This window comes from Oryctolagus cuniculus, chromosome 4 (assembly GCF_964237555.1).
Source record: "Oryctolagus cuniculus chromosome 4, mOryCun1.1, whole genome shotgun sequence".
Classification (NCBI taxonomy): Eukaryota; Metazoa; Chordata; class Mammalia; order Lagomorpha; family Leporidae; genus Oryctolagus; species Oryctolagus cuniculus.
In genome coordinates this window covers 80921462-80936796 of record NC_091435.1, presented here as the reverse complement: position 1 = coordinate 80936796, position 15335 = coordinate 80921462, and the positions used below count along the sequence as shown (strand labels likewise).

At 49.8% G+C, this 15335-nt stretch overlaps 1 protein-coding gene across 32 annotated transcripts in view; it reads right to left on the bottom strand.

Moving 5' to 3' along the window:
* Nucleotides 1–15335, bottom strand: part of KALRN (kalirin RhoGEF kinase) — a 783799-nt gene that overhangs the window by 35951 nt on the left and 732513 nt on the right. For 15 of the 32 annotated variants that reach the window (XM_051859217.2, XM_051859219.2, XM_051859220.2 and 12 more), the window contains 4 exons: nucleotides 12413–12651; nucleotides 10520–10779; nucleotides 6660–6783; nucleotides 5487–5546 (listed from right to left, as the gene is read on the bottom strand). In XM_051859217.2, coding sequence (XP_051715177.2) covers nucleotides 5487–5546; nucleotides 6660–6783; nucleotides 10520–10779; nucleotides 12413–12651 — 683 coding nt within the window. The other 17 variants (XM_051859239.2, XM_051859238.2, XM_017347047.3 and 14 more) reach the window with 7 other exon arrangements.

The window sequence follows — 15335 nt, the reverse complement described above, 5'->3', positions numbered from 1 at the left end:
CTGGGAAAGGGCGTGGGCGAGGCCAAATCGTCCACCCAGCTGTCAAGGGATTTAAAAAGTGGTCTGGGAAGAAAGTCTCCTCCCACAGCTGAGGTGCAACAAGGGAGGGCCTGAGCCTGGCCCTTCTTAGGAAAGGACCTGGGCCTTTGTGAGCAAGCCGACTTCCTCCAAGTCAGGTGCCAGGCTGGCCTGGCCACCACCACGATGGAGATCTGTTCTTGTTTGTGGTTGTAGGCCCAGGAGCTCCTGACCCTGCTTCCTCTAGGAGGGTGACTGAAAGGGACAAACAGCAGCGCAGATTTGGTTGTGCAGAGGGAGATCTTCTTACAGTGCTCCCAGGAGAGGGAAGGCTGGCTCCAGCGTGCTAAGTTCCCTGCTCTCAGCGGTGGAATATAAATCAGCCTGCTTGGGGAGTCAGGGCAAAGCCAGACAGGGAGGGTCTGCTAGCCAAACCCATCAGATATGTTACAAAGAAAATATTCTGTCAAAACACAGCAGGGGGAAAGTAATGCTTCACCTCCTTTTCCTCCAAAGGGTTCTTTGCATAAAAATTCTTTTTGTAAAATGCAGACACAGGCGTTGGTGGAAACACTCTGGTGATGCCAGGCCAGCCACCTGACTAGGGGGGTAAAAGTTTCCTTCAGCCCATCTGGCCAGGTCATTTTGAAGCTTGGAATCTGCAAGGAGGAGGCCAGGGCAATGGAGGTGGGAGCTGCAGGCCGGGGCAGGGGAATCGTGGGCTTGAGGAAGGAACAGCAGCCAGTGCTGGCCACTCAAACCCTTCCCCTGCCAGGAGTGGTTATGCCAGTCAGGCCTCAGGAAGAAATCTGCCCAGGCCACTCCTACCACCCTCCCTGAAAAGCAAGTTTTGGGCAAAGCACAAAGTCATTGAGTCTTCTGCTTCCTCTTCTGTCTGGGTCTCTGTTTTCCGAGTCAGAAACGCTAGGAGAACAAGGTCTTTGCTGGCATACTTCAGACCCGCGTGGTCCCCAGTGGGTTACCCTTGGCGCTGTGCTGCCACCATAGAGAAACCCAAGGCTCAGAGGGGTTAACAGGCCCCGGGTCACACGGCTGACAGCATCCACATCAGAAGCTGGTTTTCTGATTCCTGTTCCAGTATTCTTTCCATGCGACACTGCCTCTGTGATTTCTGTTTGCATCACACTTCAGCCTTGGAAAGCCAGGATGGGTAGACATATGTTGAACTGGAAGACGGAGCACCACATTCACACACAAGGAAGCTGCCACCCGAGGCCGGGTCTTCTCCCCTGCCAGGATCTGTGCATCAGATTGAAACCCACCTGGAGGGGGAGCTCCAAGTGCTGTAGGATGGTGTGGGAGAGGAAGCAGTGGCCAGGGAAGACCCCAAACCACCTTGCCTTCTGGTTTCGGCACAGAAAGCTCTATCTTTCTGCAGCTGTTTCCTCTTGCAAGGGTGAAGGCATGGGGGGGGGGCGGTGGAAGGGAATAGGGAGCTATTGTCCAGTGAGCACAGAGTTTCGTTTGAGATGATGAGAAAGTTCTGGAAGCGGATGGTGATGCCTGCATTTGGAAAGTCTGATTTGTATCCCAATTGGAAATTTCCTACAAAATCAGCTTCACCTTCCCAAGTGCTTGCTCTCACTCACCTTTCAGAACCTCCTCCTACAGGACCCCCTCCCCATTCTCACTCCCAAGCTGGCCTATGACAGGGTAATGTCTAGAGTTGGTCTGTGTCATGGAGCAGGTGCACGCGGAACAGCCAGGGCAGAGGCGGAGTCTTCTTGGGATCACAACAACCTCTTACTCTGATGCACTGACTTTCTCTGCTGCAAGGAGTACTGGGCTTTAAAAAATAAGCTTGCATGTGTGCAGCTAACCAGACTTGACATAAAAGCTGGCCTGAGAGTCCTTATCCTCCAAGACAAAGACCTAAGACTGGGTGGCTGGTGCAGGCCTTTTGACCCTGTTGTGAGAGGTAGGCAGGTGGCTGCCCTGGGGATGGGGTGCAAGAAGGCAAGAACTGACAATCCTCAACTTTTCAGAGGTGGTATGGGTGTGGGAAGCTGCCTCGCCTGGGCAGGAAGAGAAACCCAGTAGAGTCCAGGAAGGAGCCAGACTTCTTACAGATGGACATGGACTGAGTGAGGGCAGATGCTGACCCTGGGTCAAGCCCTGGCTCCGGCCTGGGGTCTTAATGAAGACACGGGGGCAGGGGTGGGAGTGAGGCAGCTGGCAGGCTGGCATGTGCTTCCCAGCCCAGTAAAAGGCAATCAGCAGCCTCTGCCGTACTGGAAAGAAAACAAATCTCAACTTGTTCCCAAGGAACTGTCGTGTTTCACTTTTAGCCTTATTTGGCTCCTCTTCCATAAAGAAACATGTCTCACAAACAATTCCTGCCCCTCGCTCCCACCCTCAAAGTTTAACCAGTGCAAGGTAAAGCTGAACTGTGTGGACAGACACTCATCATTTCTGGAAGAGTTCTCCCTGAGGCGTGGCCACAAGGGGATGGTACAGACCTAGAGCCAATCCCGCATGGCTGGCGGTGCTGAGGCTGGGAGTGGGGCTGTACGTGAGAAGTCACAAGTCTGTCTCTCCAGGGGAGGAAGGAGGACGTGGGTGTTAGAGCAGACTCATCTCCCTTTACTTCAATCAGTGATGTGGGAAAGCTTGGCTTCCCAGGGTTCAAGGTGTTTCATTCTCCTTTTATGTAGCTTTCAAGGATGTGCCTTTCTCCCCAAAACACTAGGATGGGGCAGGGACATAGGCCACCCCTGAGGGTAGCAAGAAGCTGGTGTGTTATGAGAGAGACTGCCCAAGATTGCCCCTTACAGGAACCCAAACTGACGTGGCTCCTGCAGAGGCAGAGAGGAGAGCCCACCACAGCTGGCACTGGAGCCAACACACCGGCGTGAGGTCAACAGCGCCAGTCAGCGGGGCAGCTTTCACACTCATACCTGGCCCGCGCTGAGCGTGCAGGGTGTGCAGTGCCAGGATGGCAGCTGGGTTGCAGGTCGCACAGGCCAGGGGAGCTGCAGCTCAGCTCGTTCAGAGCACAGGACACGCTCCCAACGAGACGACACCTATGGCCGCATCAAGTTCTCAAGACAGGGGTGTGGTTGGCGGCCAGCTGGAGTCTGGGAAAGTGATCACACTGGCAGTGAATAGCAAGAGCCTCCCTCTTGTATTGCAGACTGGGCCTTTAGGGTGTAGCTGCCTTCAGGATGCACTTCGGCAAGCCGTTTTCTTCTACGGTGTCGCACTCACGCTCCGCTTGAGAAAATTCCCACGCTGAACAGGTTGTCATTCTCTAACCTGTGTGTTTTCTCCATAGTATTCATGTCTGCAAATGCTGAGCTAGCAGGGCCAAGATGCCTGCTTTCCCTCTGCCCCTGCTCATGTGCTCCAAATTAATTTCAAAAGGACAACTCACTGGAGGTTAGAAGGGTCCCACAGAACGCACAGGGCTGCAAGCACACCTGTTACCAAAACCTTGGGTTAAGCAGGATATTTGCAGCTGCCAGCCACACGTCCTCTCGAGAGTTCTGGTTAATTGAAATCTCTGCCTAAAGGAAATTCGAAGCCTCCACTCTACATGTCCACATGGACATGCACCAGCAAATTTTGGTTTTCCTCTCGTCAGCATGAACATCCTAATGTCTGCTCGTGCATCCCACAGCACCTTGTGGGGACCCATCTCACTCAGCCTGCACAAGGCTCAGATGACTAAGAACCTTAAAAATGTGTCCAATTCACGAAGCAGGGCTGAGTGTGTGTGTGTGTGCACATGCTTTTTCTTATCCATATGTAGCATGGAACATCTGGCTACATCCATGTGTGCTGATCACTTGATCCCATATCCCTCTGTGGTCACTTCTTCCTTTACAGAGCAGAGTGGGATACTCATTGGTCTCCCCTCGGTCTACCAGGGGTGGACAAGGTCCCCATTGCCTTCCAGAGCACACACCCCTGGTCTTCTCGCTCCCTCTCTCCAACGTTCCTCTACTTGCAGCTGACAAACGCAGGATATGCCTGCACATACAGATGCATGTAGCATCTACAAGCTGACAGGTGGGGGCTCCACGGGAGCAGGTGCCTACTCTACGAACTGCAAGCAACGGAGAGCCACACATTTCCCTCGGCTTCCTTGTTCTCTCAGGTACATTTAGGCAATGGATGTCATATCCGCCTCTTTCCTCAGTGGAGCACTGTGTGGATCCACACCTGCCAGGCCGAGCTCTGTGACACCCAGCTACACCAACAGTCACAAGAGACCATTTTTATTCTGGGGTAACTCCCACTTTCAGCCACTTGCCTCTGACCTGATCCAATCCAGTTGGCTTCTTCCCAGCTGACTTACCGGTTCTTAGGCCTTGTGGTCTCTCTTGGGTATTGTGGTGGCTGTCATTACATGGTGACAGATTTCTTTGGGATTAGGTCAAATTGGAATAAGAACAATAAATGTTCACCTAGTTAAGCAAAAAGCCAAGGGCTATACAAAGGAACGGTTTTAAAAACATGTTCTGTTTTGTGCTTAGATGAAATTTCCAAACTGTAATCCATGCTTGGGGGTAGGGGTCCTAATTTGGAGGAGGGCATTACAATTTACCCTGCAAGGCAGAGTGGCAAAGAAAGTCAGCTCCAGGTTTGCTCTAATTCTCTAGGGCCTATAAATGTTTGATGATGTCTCTCACTGGCAAACCAAGTAAAGGCCACACTTCTGAGAAGCCAGGGGGCTAAGAGGAGTGGGCAGTGGACTGGAGGTTCCATGTTGGTAGAGGCGCTGCTACCACTCCCACATTCCCTCCTGGAGCGTGGGTAAGGCCTCTGTGTGGCCCAGTCTCAGCCTCTCCAGAGAGGCCTCTGCCAAGGCTCCGCGATGGCAGCCTTCCCCAGGGCTTCTTTTCTTCTGCAAGGTGGGCACAGCCACTGCAAATGAGCCCTGGGGACTGGATCAAGGTATGCTCTCAGGCTGCACAAACATGCCTGCTTTGCTACCAGCTGGCTACACACAGTGACAGATCAATAGCCGCAGCCGCACAGAAACCATGGGTGGGGGGTGGGGGACAGTGGCCAGCAGTGGAAGGAAGGAAAACAGGGGAAGGGGGAGGGAAGCACAGAGGGAGAAACTAACGAGGTGCTTGCTTCTAGCTGGAAGCCAATCGCCCTTTATAGTGCTGCTTTCCATGCACACGGCTTCCGAGTTTCAAATACTGAAGTAGGACATTCTCTACACAAAGCCAAACACCAACAAAGAAAACTTTCAGCAAACATCAGTGAAAACGTCAACTTCTCTGTTTTTAAAAATATATCTAGAGTTGCTCGCCACCCCTCCCCCAAATCGACTAAGTTTTTTGATTTTTTAAGAAATTGTGATGGGACAGCCAGATGTGCCTGATGCCCCAACGTATCCTGGCATGGTTAGTCACTGTGGCGCGGTCACTGTTACAGAATACATCAACAAAGGCAATCAGTGAGCAAAAGAGGACAACAATAGCTGCTTCTACCTCCATGCTAGTATTAGGGTCAAGATCATCACACTCAGACTCCTCGGAACTGTTCGTCTCCTTGGTTGGCAGCATGAGGAAGGGGGAAGAAAGAGAACACAGTTAGAACACAAGCAGCTTTTGGTGGAGACAGAGGAGCACTTCAGAGCAGCATGGGCAAGGGGAAACTGGGCAGAGAGAAAACCGGGTGCTTTTCAGGTGAGGGCGCCAGTCGCCGAGGGCAGCAGCATGCTCTTGTCATGAGCGGGGCTGGGACTGTGTGTGACCGCGGATCACGGTATGAAATAGCAATGGAAGCAACCGAATGGAGCAGGAGTGCCGTGGGACTTAAACTGCTGTCTTCTGTGAGGCTGGATGTCCTGGGTGAGGGTGAAGGGGGCGAGAATTTCTTTTCCCCAAGAAGGACGTTTGAATGGTTTCAGTTGTTCTTACTTTGTTCAGCAAACAAAGCGCCAGGCGGATAATCACGTATTACAACAGCACGAAAAAATCAGTGCCTAATTTCCATTGTCTAGAGGCAGATCTTTCCAGAGGGCTGAGTTTACAGAAAACAGATTTTTATTGTTCAGGATGAGGGAAATCAAGGTCTGCCCAGTGTAGACTCAATCAGCGAGTTCAAAGTAATGGATGGGTTATTACCAAGCGGAGGGCATCACCAATGTGGGGGAGGCAAGAGAAGTGGCCTAGAGTCGATGTCGTCTGAACTCTGGGGAAAAGAAATGAAACTTTGCCAAGGACACAGTGGCCCTCAGATTCCAAACCTCAGCCTTCACCGGGTTGGGGGTTTGGAAGGCACCCCTAATCTCTGTAAGCTGTATGTGTTCTCAAACCTAGGCTACCGTGTAGGCAGCGCTGAGGGACTGAATATGAACCAAGCATCTCGCATGTCTAAGAGAAGAATGCTGCAGATAATTTCACTATAAAACATCTGCACAGTAAAAGAGACAGGTATAAAAGAAAACAAAGGAGGTACTTACTTGAATCGAAGTAGCCAGGAGAAACAAAAAATGAAAAATAAATTGATCTTGCATGCAAATTCCTGCTAAACTACTTCCCCTTTCCTTCCCGAACCGGGACAAATAAAGATCCCCATCCACCCAAACTGCCTCGTGAGAATGCTGCAGGGTGGGAGTGGATGAGAGGTGGGACACAGCTCCGGAACTCCTTACTCACTTTAACAGAGACTTTGTTGCCCAGAATATCCTTGGGTTTACGAGGCCCTGTGGCTTCATTTTTACCCGTGTTCTCCACTTCCGCCCGCTTTCTCATGCGTAGAGTATGCCATGAACATGACTTCCTGTTGTACCAAAAAATGCACCAATCAAAATGGCAGCTCAGGGCAAAGTGAGGTGGTGGGGTTGAGTCAGCAGGTGAGGCGCTTCCGTCAAGCCCGGCTTCAGAGCCCCCAACCTGCATGCCAGCTCCTGCAGAGCCTGACTTCACCGCCGACGGTGAGTGACCGCGGATGAACTCGGATCCCTCCTAACAGATGCCCACGGGGGACTGCAGCATTTGAAGACATGATGAGTACCAGGTTCCTCAAAACCCTCCCCAGTGGGAGGCAGAGGATACTGGCCACGCCTGATAGCACTAAGGAGATCCCCTCTGATGGCATGGTGGATGGGGGAAGAGCAGGGTCAGGGCTGGAGCAGGAAATGCAGGGGAAGTCTGTGCTACACTGGATAGGCCACGGTGCTTTCCCATGACCAGACACACAGACCCAGAAGTCTGACTTTGAGGTTTCCAGCTCATTACTCGTGTTACAGCATGAGCACTCCCAAACACTGCAGGACAGAAGGACTTTTCTGGTGCATATGACTTCATAGACAGTTGAACACTACTCATTTATCTGGACATTTTAGGGTAAAGGGTTCCCCAGACTATACCCTAGAAGGCCTGGAACTTCCAAGTTGGGACAAGACCCTATACGTGCTCCCAGGGAGGTGGGAGTGGTGATGCCCTTTCACACCATCTTGGCTTCTTTCTTCCCACAAATGATTTGGGAGCTACTTCTTCAAAGAAAGACGGAAGCTAAGAGGGACCAGTGTTGTGGTGCTGCAGGTTAAGTCGCTGCTTGTGATACCCTCATCTCTTATTGGAGTGCTAGTTTGTGTCCTTGCTGCTCTGCTTCCAATGTAGCTTCCTGTTAATAAGCTTGGGAAGACAGTGGAAGACAGTCCATGTAATTGGGCCTCTGCCACTCATATGTCAGAAACCAGAATGGATTTCCTAGCTCCTGGCTTTGGCCTGGCCCCAGATCGAGTTGTTGCAGACATTTGGGGAGTGAATCAGTGAATGGAAGAGCTCTCTGTCACTCTGCCTTTTAAATAAATAAATGTTTTTAAAAAGTTGCACACATATACGTAAAAGAGAAGCTCAAAGTAAAGCTCCTGAGTTCCATATACATCAGGACTCAGTCAGCAAAAGCCCAGTCACAAACAGCACTGGTGGCTCGGAGCAGGCACTACCAATTCCGAGTGTGGTCACCGGATTTGGATGAAGCTTTAAGGATTGTCTGGCTTCCCCTTGGTTCTCAAATGTAGGCCTATGCGGACAGGGCTCCATGACAAGAGCCGTCATTAAAGGGAGAGCCCTAGGCAATTTAGGAAAAAGGAGAATACTCCAAGATACGGACTAGCTCCACCACCCGTCTCCACTATGTCAGGACTTCCAGGATCTCCTGAGGAAGGTGTCCCAAAAACACATTATCACCTAACACACAAGCTCGAGAGGTGACCTGGAAGGACAAAGCAATCATGGCCATGTTCTCGGGTGTTTGGAAACAGGGCTCCTTCAGGCCGGGCCTTCTCTGTGCCTGCAAGGTGGGCCGGCTGTCAGGGACCCCTACAACCCAGCACCTTCTGCAACTGCTGTGTCTGAGAATCAGTCATGGAAGCTAACCTTTGATGTTACCACTCTGTTAACTTCTAACTTCCATCACCCATCTGTAACCTCAAATCCCTGTCTCTTGCTCCAGTCAAGTCAGCACCTGTCAAAAAGACCCTTAGCACAGACAGCACAGCATGCCTGTGTGTGTGTGTGGGGGGGGGGGGTTGGGGGGTTGGGGGGGATGGGCTGTTCCCATATTTATTGAAACCTTCTGGGCCATTCCGTATGCTTGGTGAGAAATGAGAGGTGTTAAAAATAGCATTCAGGAGGAAGGCTCAGAGCATGGTAAGTGGCAGGAAAGGTTCAATTTCAGATCCTTGTTCCCAGAAGAGCTCATCATCATGGTTTGGGGAGCCTCCATCTCTTGGCCACAGCCTGGGGACTGATGTGGACACACGGCTTCAGTGACATTTATCCCGTAGGCATCATAACCAACTCTGACCCCTGTGGTCACAGCAGGCCTCTGTGGAGAGTGTGCTGAGTGTGCTTCCTTGATAAACATGACAGCCACTTGGGAAAGAGTGGCTGACAAGAAACCAAGATGACCAATGTGCATTTTCATCTGTGCTCTTTCCCCAGCTTGGCACCCTCCGACCTCTCTTCCCGTGGAAGGTACAAATAAGTGGCCAGCAGACCCGAAAGTAAGGAGGAGGAAGGGCTTACTGCCTGGATCGTTAGAGCATGAATCAGTAAGAGTTAGCTCTGCAAGGGTCTTGATTAATAAGAACTTCAGTGCTTTGAGGGCCTTTATTCCCAGGGCTTCTTAAAAGACACCCCCCCCCCCCAACAAGTCCTTAGAATAAAATTAGTTGGCCCATTACACCTTAGGGGCCACCACGCATTTCCAGCTGGGCCTATGGTTAGCTGGCGAGGCCAGGGTGCTGTCAGTAGCCTCTATGTCCCTGACCCAGAGAATGGGCCAAGGCAGTAACGCTCTGCTGGTGCCACTGCTCAGGGTCCTGCAGGAGCCTCCTCCACCCTGGGTGACCACCTTCCACGGGTGAGCGGGCAGAGTGGAGGGCGGCTGCGAGTGCGAGCCAAACCTGGCCCCTACTCTTCAGTTGTTCACTGACGTCAGCACCTCAAGGTTGCCCAGTTGCTGGGACGCTCTGGACAGCATCCAACCTGCATCATTCCTCATCTCAGAGGCTAGAGAACACCAACAGGGGGCCGCTTGAAAGGGAACACCAGGGTCAGAGCTCTGGTGACAGAGGCACCTTCTGCGTAGGAAAAGCTGCCCGTGTGTTCAACCGACTCCTAAAATACAGAAAAGGGGGGTAAAAAAAAAAAAAGGAATCCGAGAATAGTGAGATGGGGAAAAAGGGTCAGCTAGTGTTCAGCTCATTAAAACATGCTCATGGTGCAGATTTATTTTACATATTTAAAATAGTACATTTAAAATTACTAGTTACATTACAGGTACAATGATGAACATTGTGACTCTCCACCGTATTGCACAGCCTGACTTCATCCAAATGGGTCTCTTTAAATAGTGCAAAACACTTTATACAGGAATGTGTTCAGAAGGGTCTTCACAACCAAATGAAGGAGAAGAAATATCTTACAAATGACCATGAACATATATTAAAGTGACAGGGGAGAGGGACATTAAAAAAGTTACAATCTGTACACGGAGGAATTGCCACAGACGACCAAAAAGTTCCCTTTCTCCTGGGAGAAGCAGCAGGCCTCTGACCAAGACAGGTCTGGCGTTTGTGCTAAGGTAAATTTTTGGTGTCAATCAAAAAAAAATATATATATATCCATAACTTCATACAATATAAATAGAAGTCCAGTCCAGTGAGTCCTGTGGTGGGGCAAAGGTAGCAATGGAAGGCATGCCTTGTGTCACCTAGGGTTTCAGTAGGGTTCTTTTCTTAGCAAGTTGGGGAGAAAAAAAAGAGAAAAAAATGAACAGAAAATTATAAACGAAAAGGAAAGACAAACCACCGCCACCACCACCAACCAGACACCGGAACGATTCAGCCTGGATGCCCACACATGGGGTCCGGCATTCAAACCTTGACTCCAGTGGCACTGTCGAGAGTAAGCAGCAGTAATTCCCTACTATGTGTTCTGCTGTTTGTTTCTGACTTTATAAAATCCACATACTCCTTTCCCGGGCAAGCCAACGAGGCACTTACTTGATGCTCCCGTCACTATTTTCTGCTGCGGCTGCTGAGGCTTTGGTGAGGGGCGCCAGGATGCTGCCCGGGACCCAGCCCTCGGCCGCAGGGGATTGGTCGCTGGCGGGCTGGTACACCAGGCACATGTTCTGCTGGTTGACGGTGAGGACCTGGACCACCTCACCTTGGCTCACACAAATTTCATTCTCCTTCAGTGCATAGTAATCTTTGATCACAGCCATGGATGAGCTCCCGTTGCAGCTTCCCACGTCAGCCTGCTAGGAGGTGAGGGTGAGAGGGACACAAACAGAAGGAGGCTGGTTCACGTGGGCTTGCTCTGCATCTGGCTGCACAGCTAAAGGCCGAATCTCATCCAGCAGCAGGGTGAACACGGGCTGACTCTTGGGCAGTGACAGTGTATTCATGAATGCTCTGGACGAGTCCTCTTTATAGCAATGTCTCATACACTATTATAATCAGGGCTGAATATGTAGAGATACTGCCCCAGCCTCAGGCTGGGCAAAGGCACAAACCCACTTCTAGCATGTGACCTCCCAGCCAACATCCTCTCACTAATGGAAAGAACAACCTGGCACTGGCATAGGGATGCCTGTGCACCTGGGCAGAGTAAGGTCAGGGTAAAGTCCGGTCAGGCATCATAATCCTCCAATGGAAATACACAGACTTTGATACAACAGTTTTTTTTTTTCTTTTGAAAAACCATTGGCCTTACTCTATATTCTAATCTTCCGTAAGAAAAAAGTAAGAATGACACCGCTGCCCAACTGAAAGACAACACGGTGACCTGCCCTGCCCTGCCTCCCTGTGGGAAGAGAACCCTAGAAGTCACAGCCTCCTGCCCTGAACTTGCTGTCAGGGGGCGGGGCTGCCTTTATACAGGAGTCTGCACCAGCGTAGCTGCTCCTAGACAGACCTGTGACTCCTACGGAGGCCTGGCTGCCTCCTAGAACATGGCAGAGCCCAAATTGCTTCAATATGTTTGGCAAAATGCCAAAATGACTTCAGCTTGTTCACAGGGGGCAGAGGGTTTCACAGTGGAAGAGCATTTCTGGTGATAAGATGAAACAGGTTGGTACAGATACTCCAATACGGAACTGGACTTGGACATGAACTAGTTTTCATAAATCAGTATCAACTAATAATTTAGGAGAAAATAATAAAAATACAAAATCAGAATAAGTAAGTCAAAAACATAGGTGTTCCTACTAATCTACTGAGTTCTAGAAGAAACTGAGGCCTGATGAAGTTAACTAACTTGCTAAGGTTCTACAGCGAGTTGCAGAATTTCAAATAGAAATTAGATTGCCTGGTTCCTAACCTAGCACTCTTCCCATCCTCTCCTGTCCCTACTATCTTGTAGGGTCAAAAGGAGCTAGGTAGACTAGATCTATGGAAAGTCCATGAGTATCCCGTGGTGATGTTTGAACGGTGGATTACCCATGATAACTGTTTAACCCGAGACTGGCATTTCCCATTCACACGTGGATGATCAGCTTCCCCTTCCATATCAGCCAACAGACGGGGAGGAGTCGTGAGGTGACTTCAGCAGGCAGGCAATCTCTTTTTAAATCACGCTAGAGTTGTGACTTTTAGATGATCTACACTACAGCTTCTCCGCATGGTCCACATCGTCCATTTTCATGAGTGCCATCATAATAATGCTTTCATCTTTAACGTTTCTGTAGATGATGCTAGCTGCTTAACACATTGTGCTGTGCCTGAGGGGATGGGTTTAACTCACTCAACTTACAGGGGAAGACAGAGAAATAATCGAGAGTATTTAGTGGACTGCTCCTGCTAAAACAGCACACAAAAATGCTGTTCCCTAAAGTGACCTCTGAGGCTGTGTCCTCAGTGTGACCAGGGTGGGAATAGTCAGCTGTCACTCACCTTGCTGCCCTCGAACTTGTCCCCAGGCTGGTGGTAGTCGAACCCTGGACTGCCATTGGAGGTAGATATCTTCAGGGGTGGCAGAGGTGGGTTATAGCTGGAGCCCTTTGGGGGCTTCTCAGAGCCCACAGGGACAGAGGAGTAGGGCCTGGGGCTGGCTTGGGGCGCCCTCGCAGGCTGGGACCTCATCACGGCTGTGCTCCTCTCCTTCCGCTGATACTCAATGGGCGACTGGAGCGCTGCAGGGTGAGAGCAGATGGTCACTCTAAGCTCCGGGAATCCCACAAGGATTTGGAGATCTGTGAGGTTCAAGGCTTTGTGCTGGGCTAATGTGGATATGTGCGGAAGACACTACCCTTGTTTTTAAGGAACTGTGAGAATGAAGACACCTAGCTAAATCATGAAAATATGAAATACAAAAACAAGTTCCATTCAAGGTGCAGTGCTGTAGGTAAGGAGGGAGAGAAGGCGCTGCAGGATGGGGCTGTGTAGGTGAGCGGGTGTGGGTGGTCGTGGGGGTGCTGAGAAAGAGCTTCAGAGGCGGGCTGAGGACAGCCGGACTGGAGGTGGGCCCAGGAAGGAAGCAAGTGCGGCGCGCCTGTGGGGGGCAGGATGCAGTCAGATTACCTGGGCAGGGGCCACAGGTCTCCACAGAGGAAGAGGAGATGAAACAGTTAAGGGGTGTTTGAGTGCCATGGTATGAAAGATCTAGAAAAGCAGGCCGAGGGGGCTGGACTTGCTGACGATCATAAAGAGTGGCTAGATTCAATGAACTTGAAACTTTCAAATGCGATTCTGTCATCAGAGCCACAGTTGAGGGACCTCATTTGGTCGCAGTTCGGAGGAAAGGAAGAGATGAAAGGCTTCTGGTCCTGGGCAGAGGGTCTCCCCGGAGCAGGGCTCCTGAGAGTGTGCCAGGGCAAGGGAATTCACGACACTGCCTGCCTAGCTGGGACAAAGAAGCAGGAATGGAAGAGGGAGAAGTGTGGGCAGCAGGACGCAGACGACAGGAGAACGGCTGATTGGGTGGGAAGCACGTGAACTTTGTTTTACTGAGTCTAAGATAACAAAGTTCCAGGATCTGAAAACTAAAGAGGTACAGCCAGGCAAATGCCACAGGTCAAATTCTGTAAGAACGACTTCAAGGGTTGGCCTGATTACGTCGCTTTTATCAGTAGTCATGGTAACAGCTATTTAAGTGGGTTACCAGCCGGGACCCAGAGACCTTTCAGTTGTAACAGCATTTCTACAGTGATACATATATACTTCAATGGACTCAACACAGGGTCACACTTCCTTTCCACCTGAGGTCTCAGGAGGGGAGCACTGGGTTGGAGCTGCCTGCATGCATCTTTGTAGGTAAGAGCCTGGCCCTGGTCCCTCAACACCTCCTTGTCCCTGGAGTGTGTCAAAGTATCCAACAGGCCTGGGAGCTCAGCCTCCCCGCCTGGGGAGCTTTCTGTGGGCATTCAATGTTTAGGGAACGATAACCTAGTTCAGTAACATCTTCACAATTTGCTCTTGGAACCGTGTAGGAGTTGAATCACTGGCTCTGCCTACGGAAATGCAGTTCCAAGTTTTAAGTACACAGTGAGGAGCTATGAACTAGGTTCTATCAAACTGACTTCATGAATCAGCCAATAGCCATCATGGGGAACAGGGGTACTATCTGATTCTATGCCTTAACCTTGCTAAAGCATTTGAAAATAGTCTGCCTTCTTAATCCTCCTAAGCTGCATGGAAGACCAGCATTCATTCAATTTGCTTAACAAAGGTCTTATGATAAGGAAAGCTGTGCATCTCTGACCAAGTTTGGTTCTGGCATTGCATTCAAAAGGCAGAGTGACGGCGGGGGGGTATGGATCTCACATCTGCCACTGGACTCCCCAAATGGTCGCAATGGCCAGCACTGGGTCAGGCCAAAGCCAGGAGCCTGAAACCCCATCCAGATCTCCTGTGTGTGCGGCAGGGGCCCAAGGACTTGGGCCATCTTCTGCTGCTTTCCCAGGTGCATCAGCAGGGAGTTGAATCTGAAGTAGAACAGCCTGGACTCGAATTGGCGCTCCAATATGAGATGTTGGTGTCCCAAGCAGCGGCTTAACCCTCTATGCCACAATGCCAGCCCCAAGGGTACAGTCATATGCCTGATCCTGTTTCTTTCTTTGATTTGTTCGTTAGGGAGCTCATAAATCAATGTGTGTCCATTCATTAGCAATTATACTGTAGTTTTGTGGTTAAAAGCCTCACTTGAAGTTCTACAGCTCTAGGTTCAAGTCCTTGCTCTATCTGTGACATTGAACACATTTCTTAACCTCTCTTTTCCTTATTTACCTTTCCATGTTGACCTGAGGATTAAATGTGAATAAACATGTGGAACGTTTAGCACAGTGCCTGGCATAGAGTAAGGAGCTTGATCCACGGAAGCCAGTATTGTCACTTTAATTATTTCTGGTTTCAACTATTACTCTATCTTATTGTTCTTCATCTTGAATTGATGAACTTAAAATCCTCATTCCAATTTAGAATCTATAAGAAATTTCTAATAGAAAACAATTTAAATGGATGTATTTTATACATGTACATATTTTTGTTTAAAATTATCCTACTAATAACAGTGTTTATTCAAAGTTGAACATTCAGATATCATATACAACTTTCATAACCACCCCTCAAAGCTGGGCTGGTGCTTAACTACAGAGTTTTCAGAATGAAAAAGAACCTCACAGATCACTTAGCATACTATCGTTGCCAAACTTTTCTATGACTGGAACATAGGGGGCCCCAGCCCCCAAATACTTTGTGCATGAAACTGCTTTGAAATCTCATGTTCTATCTTAAACAGTCAAGGTGTACTTGTATAAAAACTCTTATTTCTTTAAACATAAAAAAATTGTGAGAGCTACCACTGACTCTCCTTTTCACA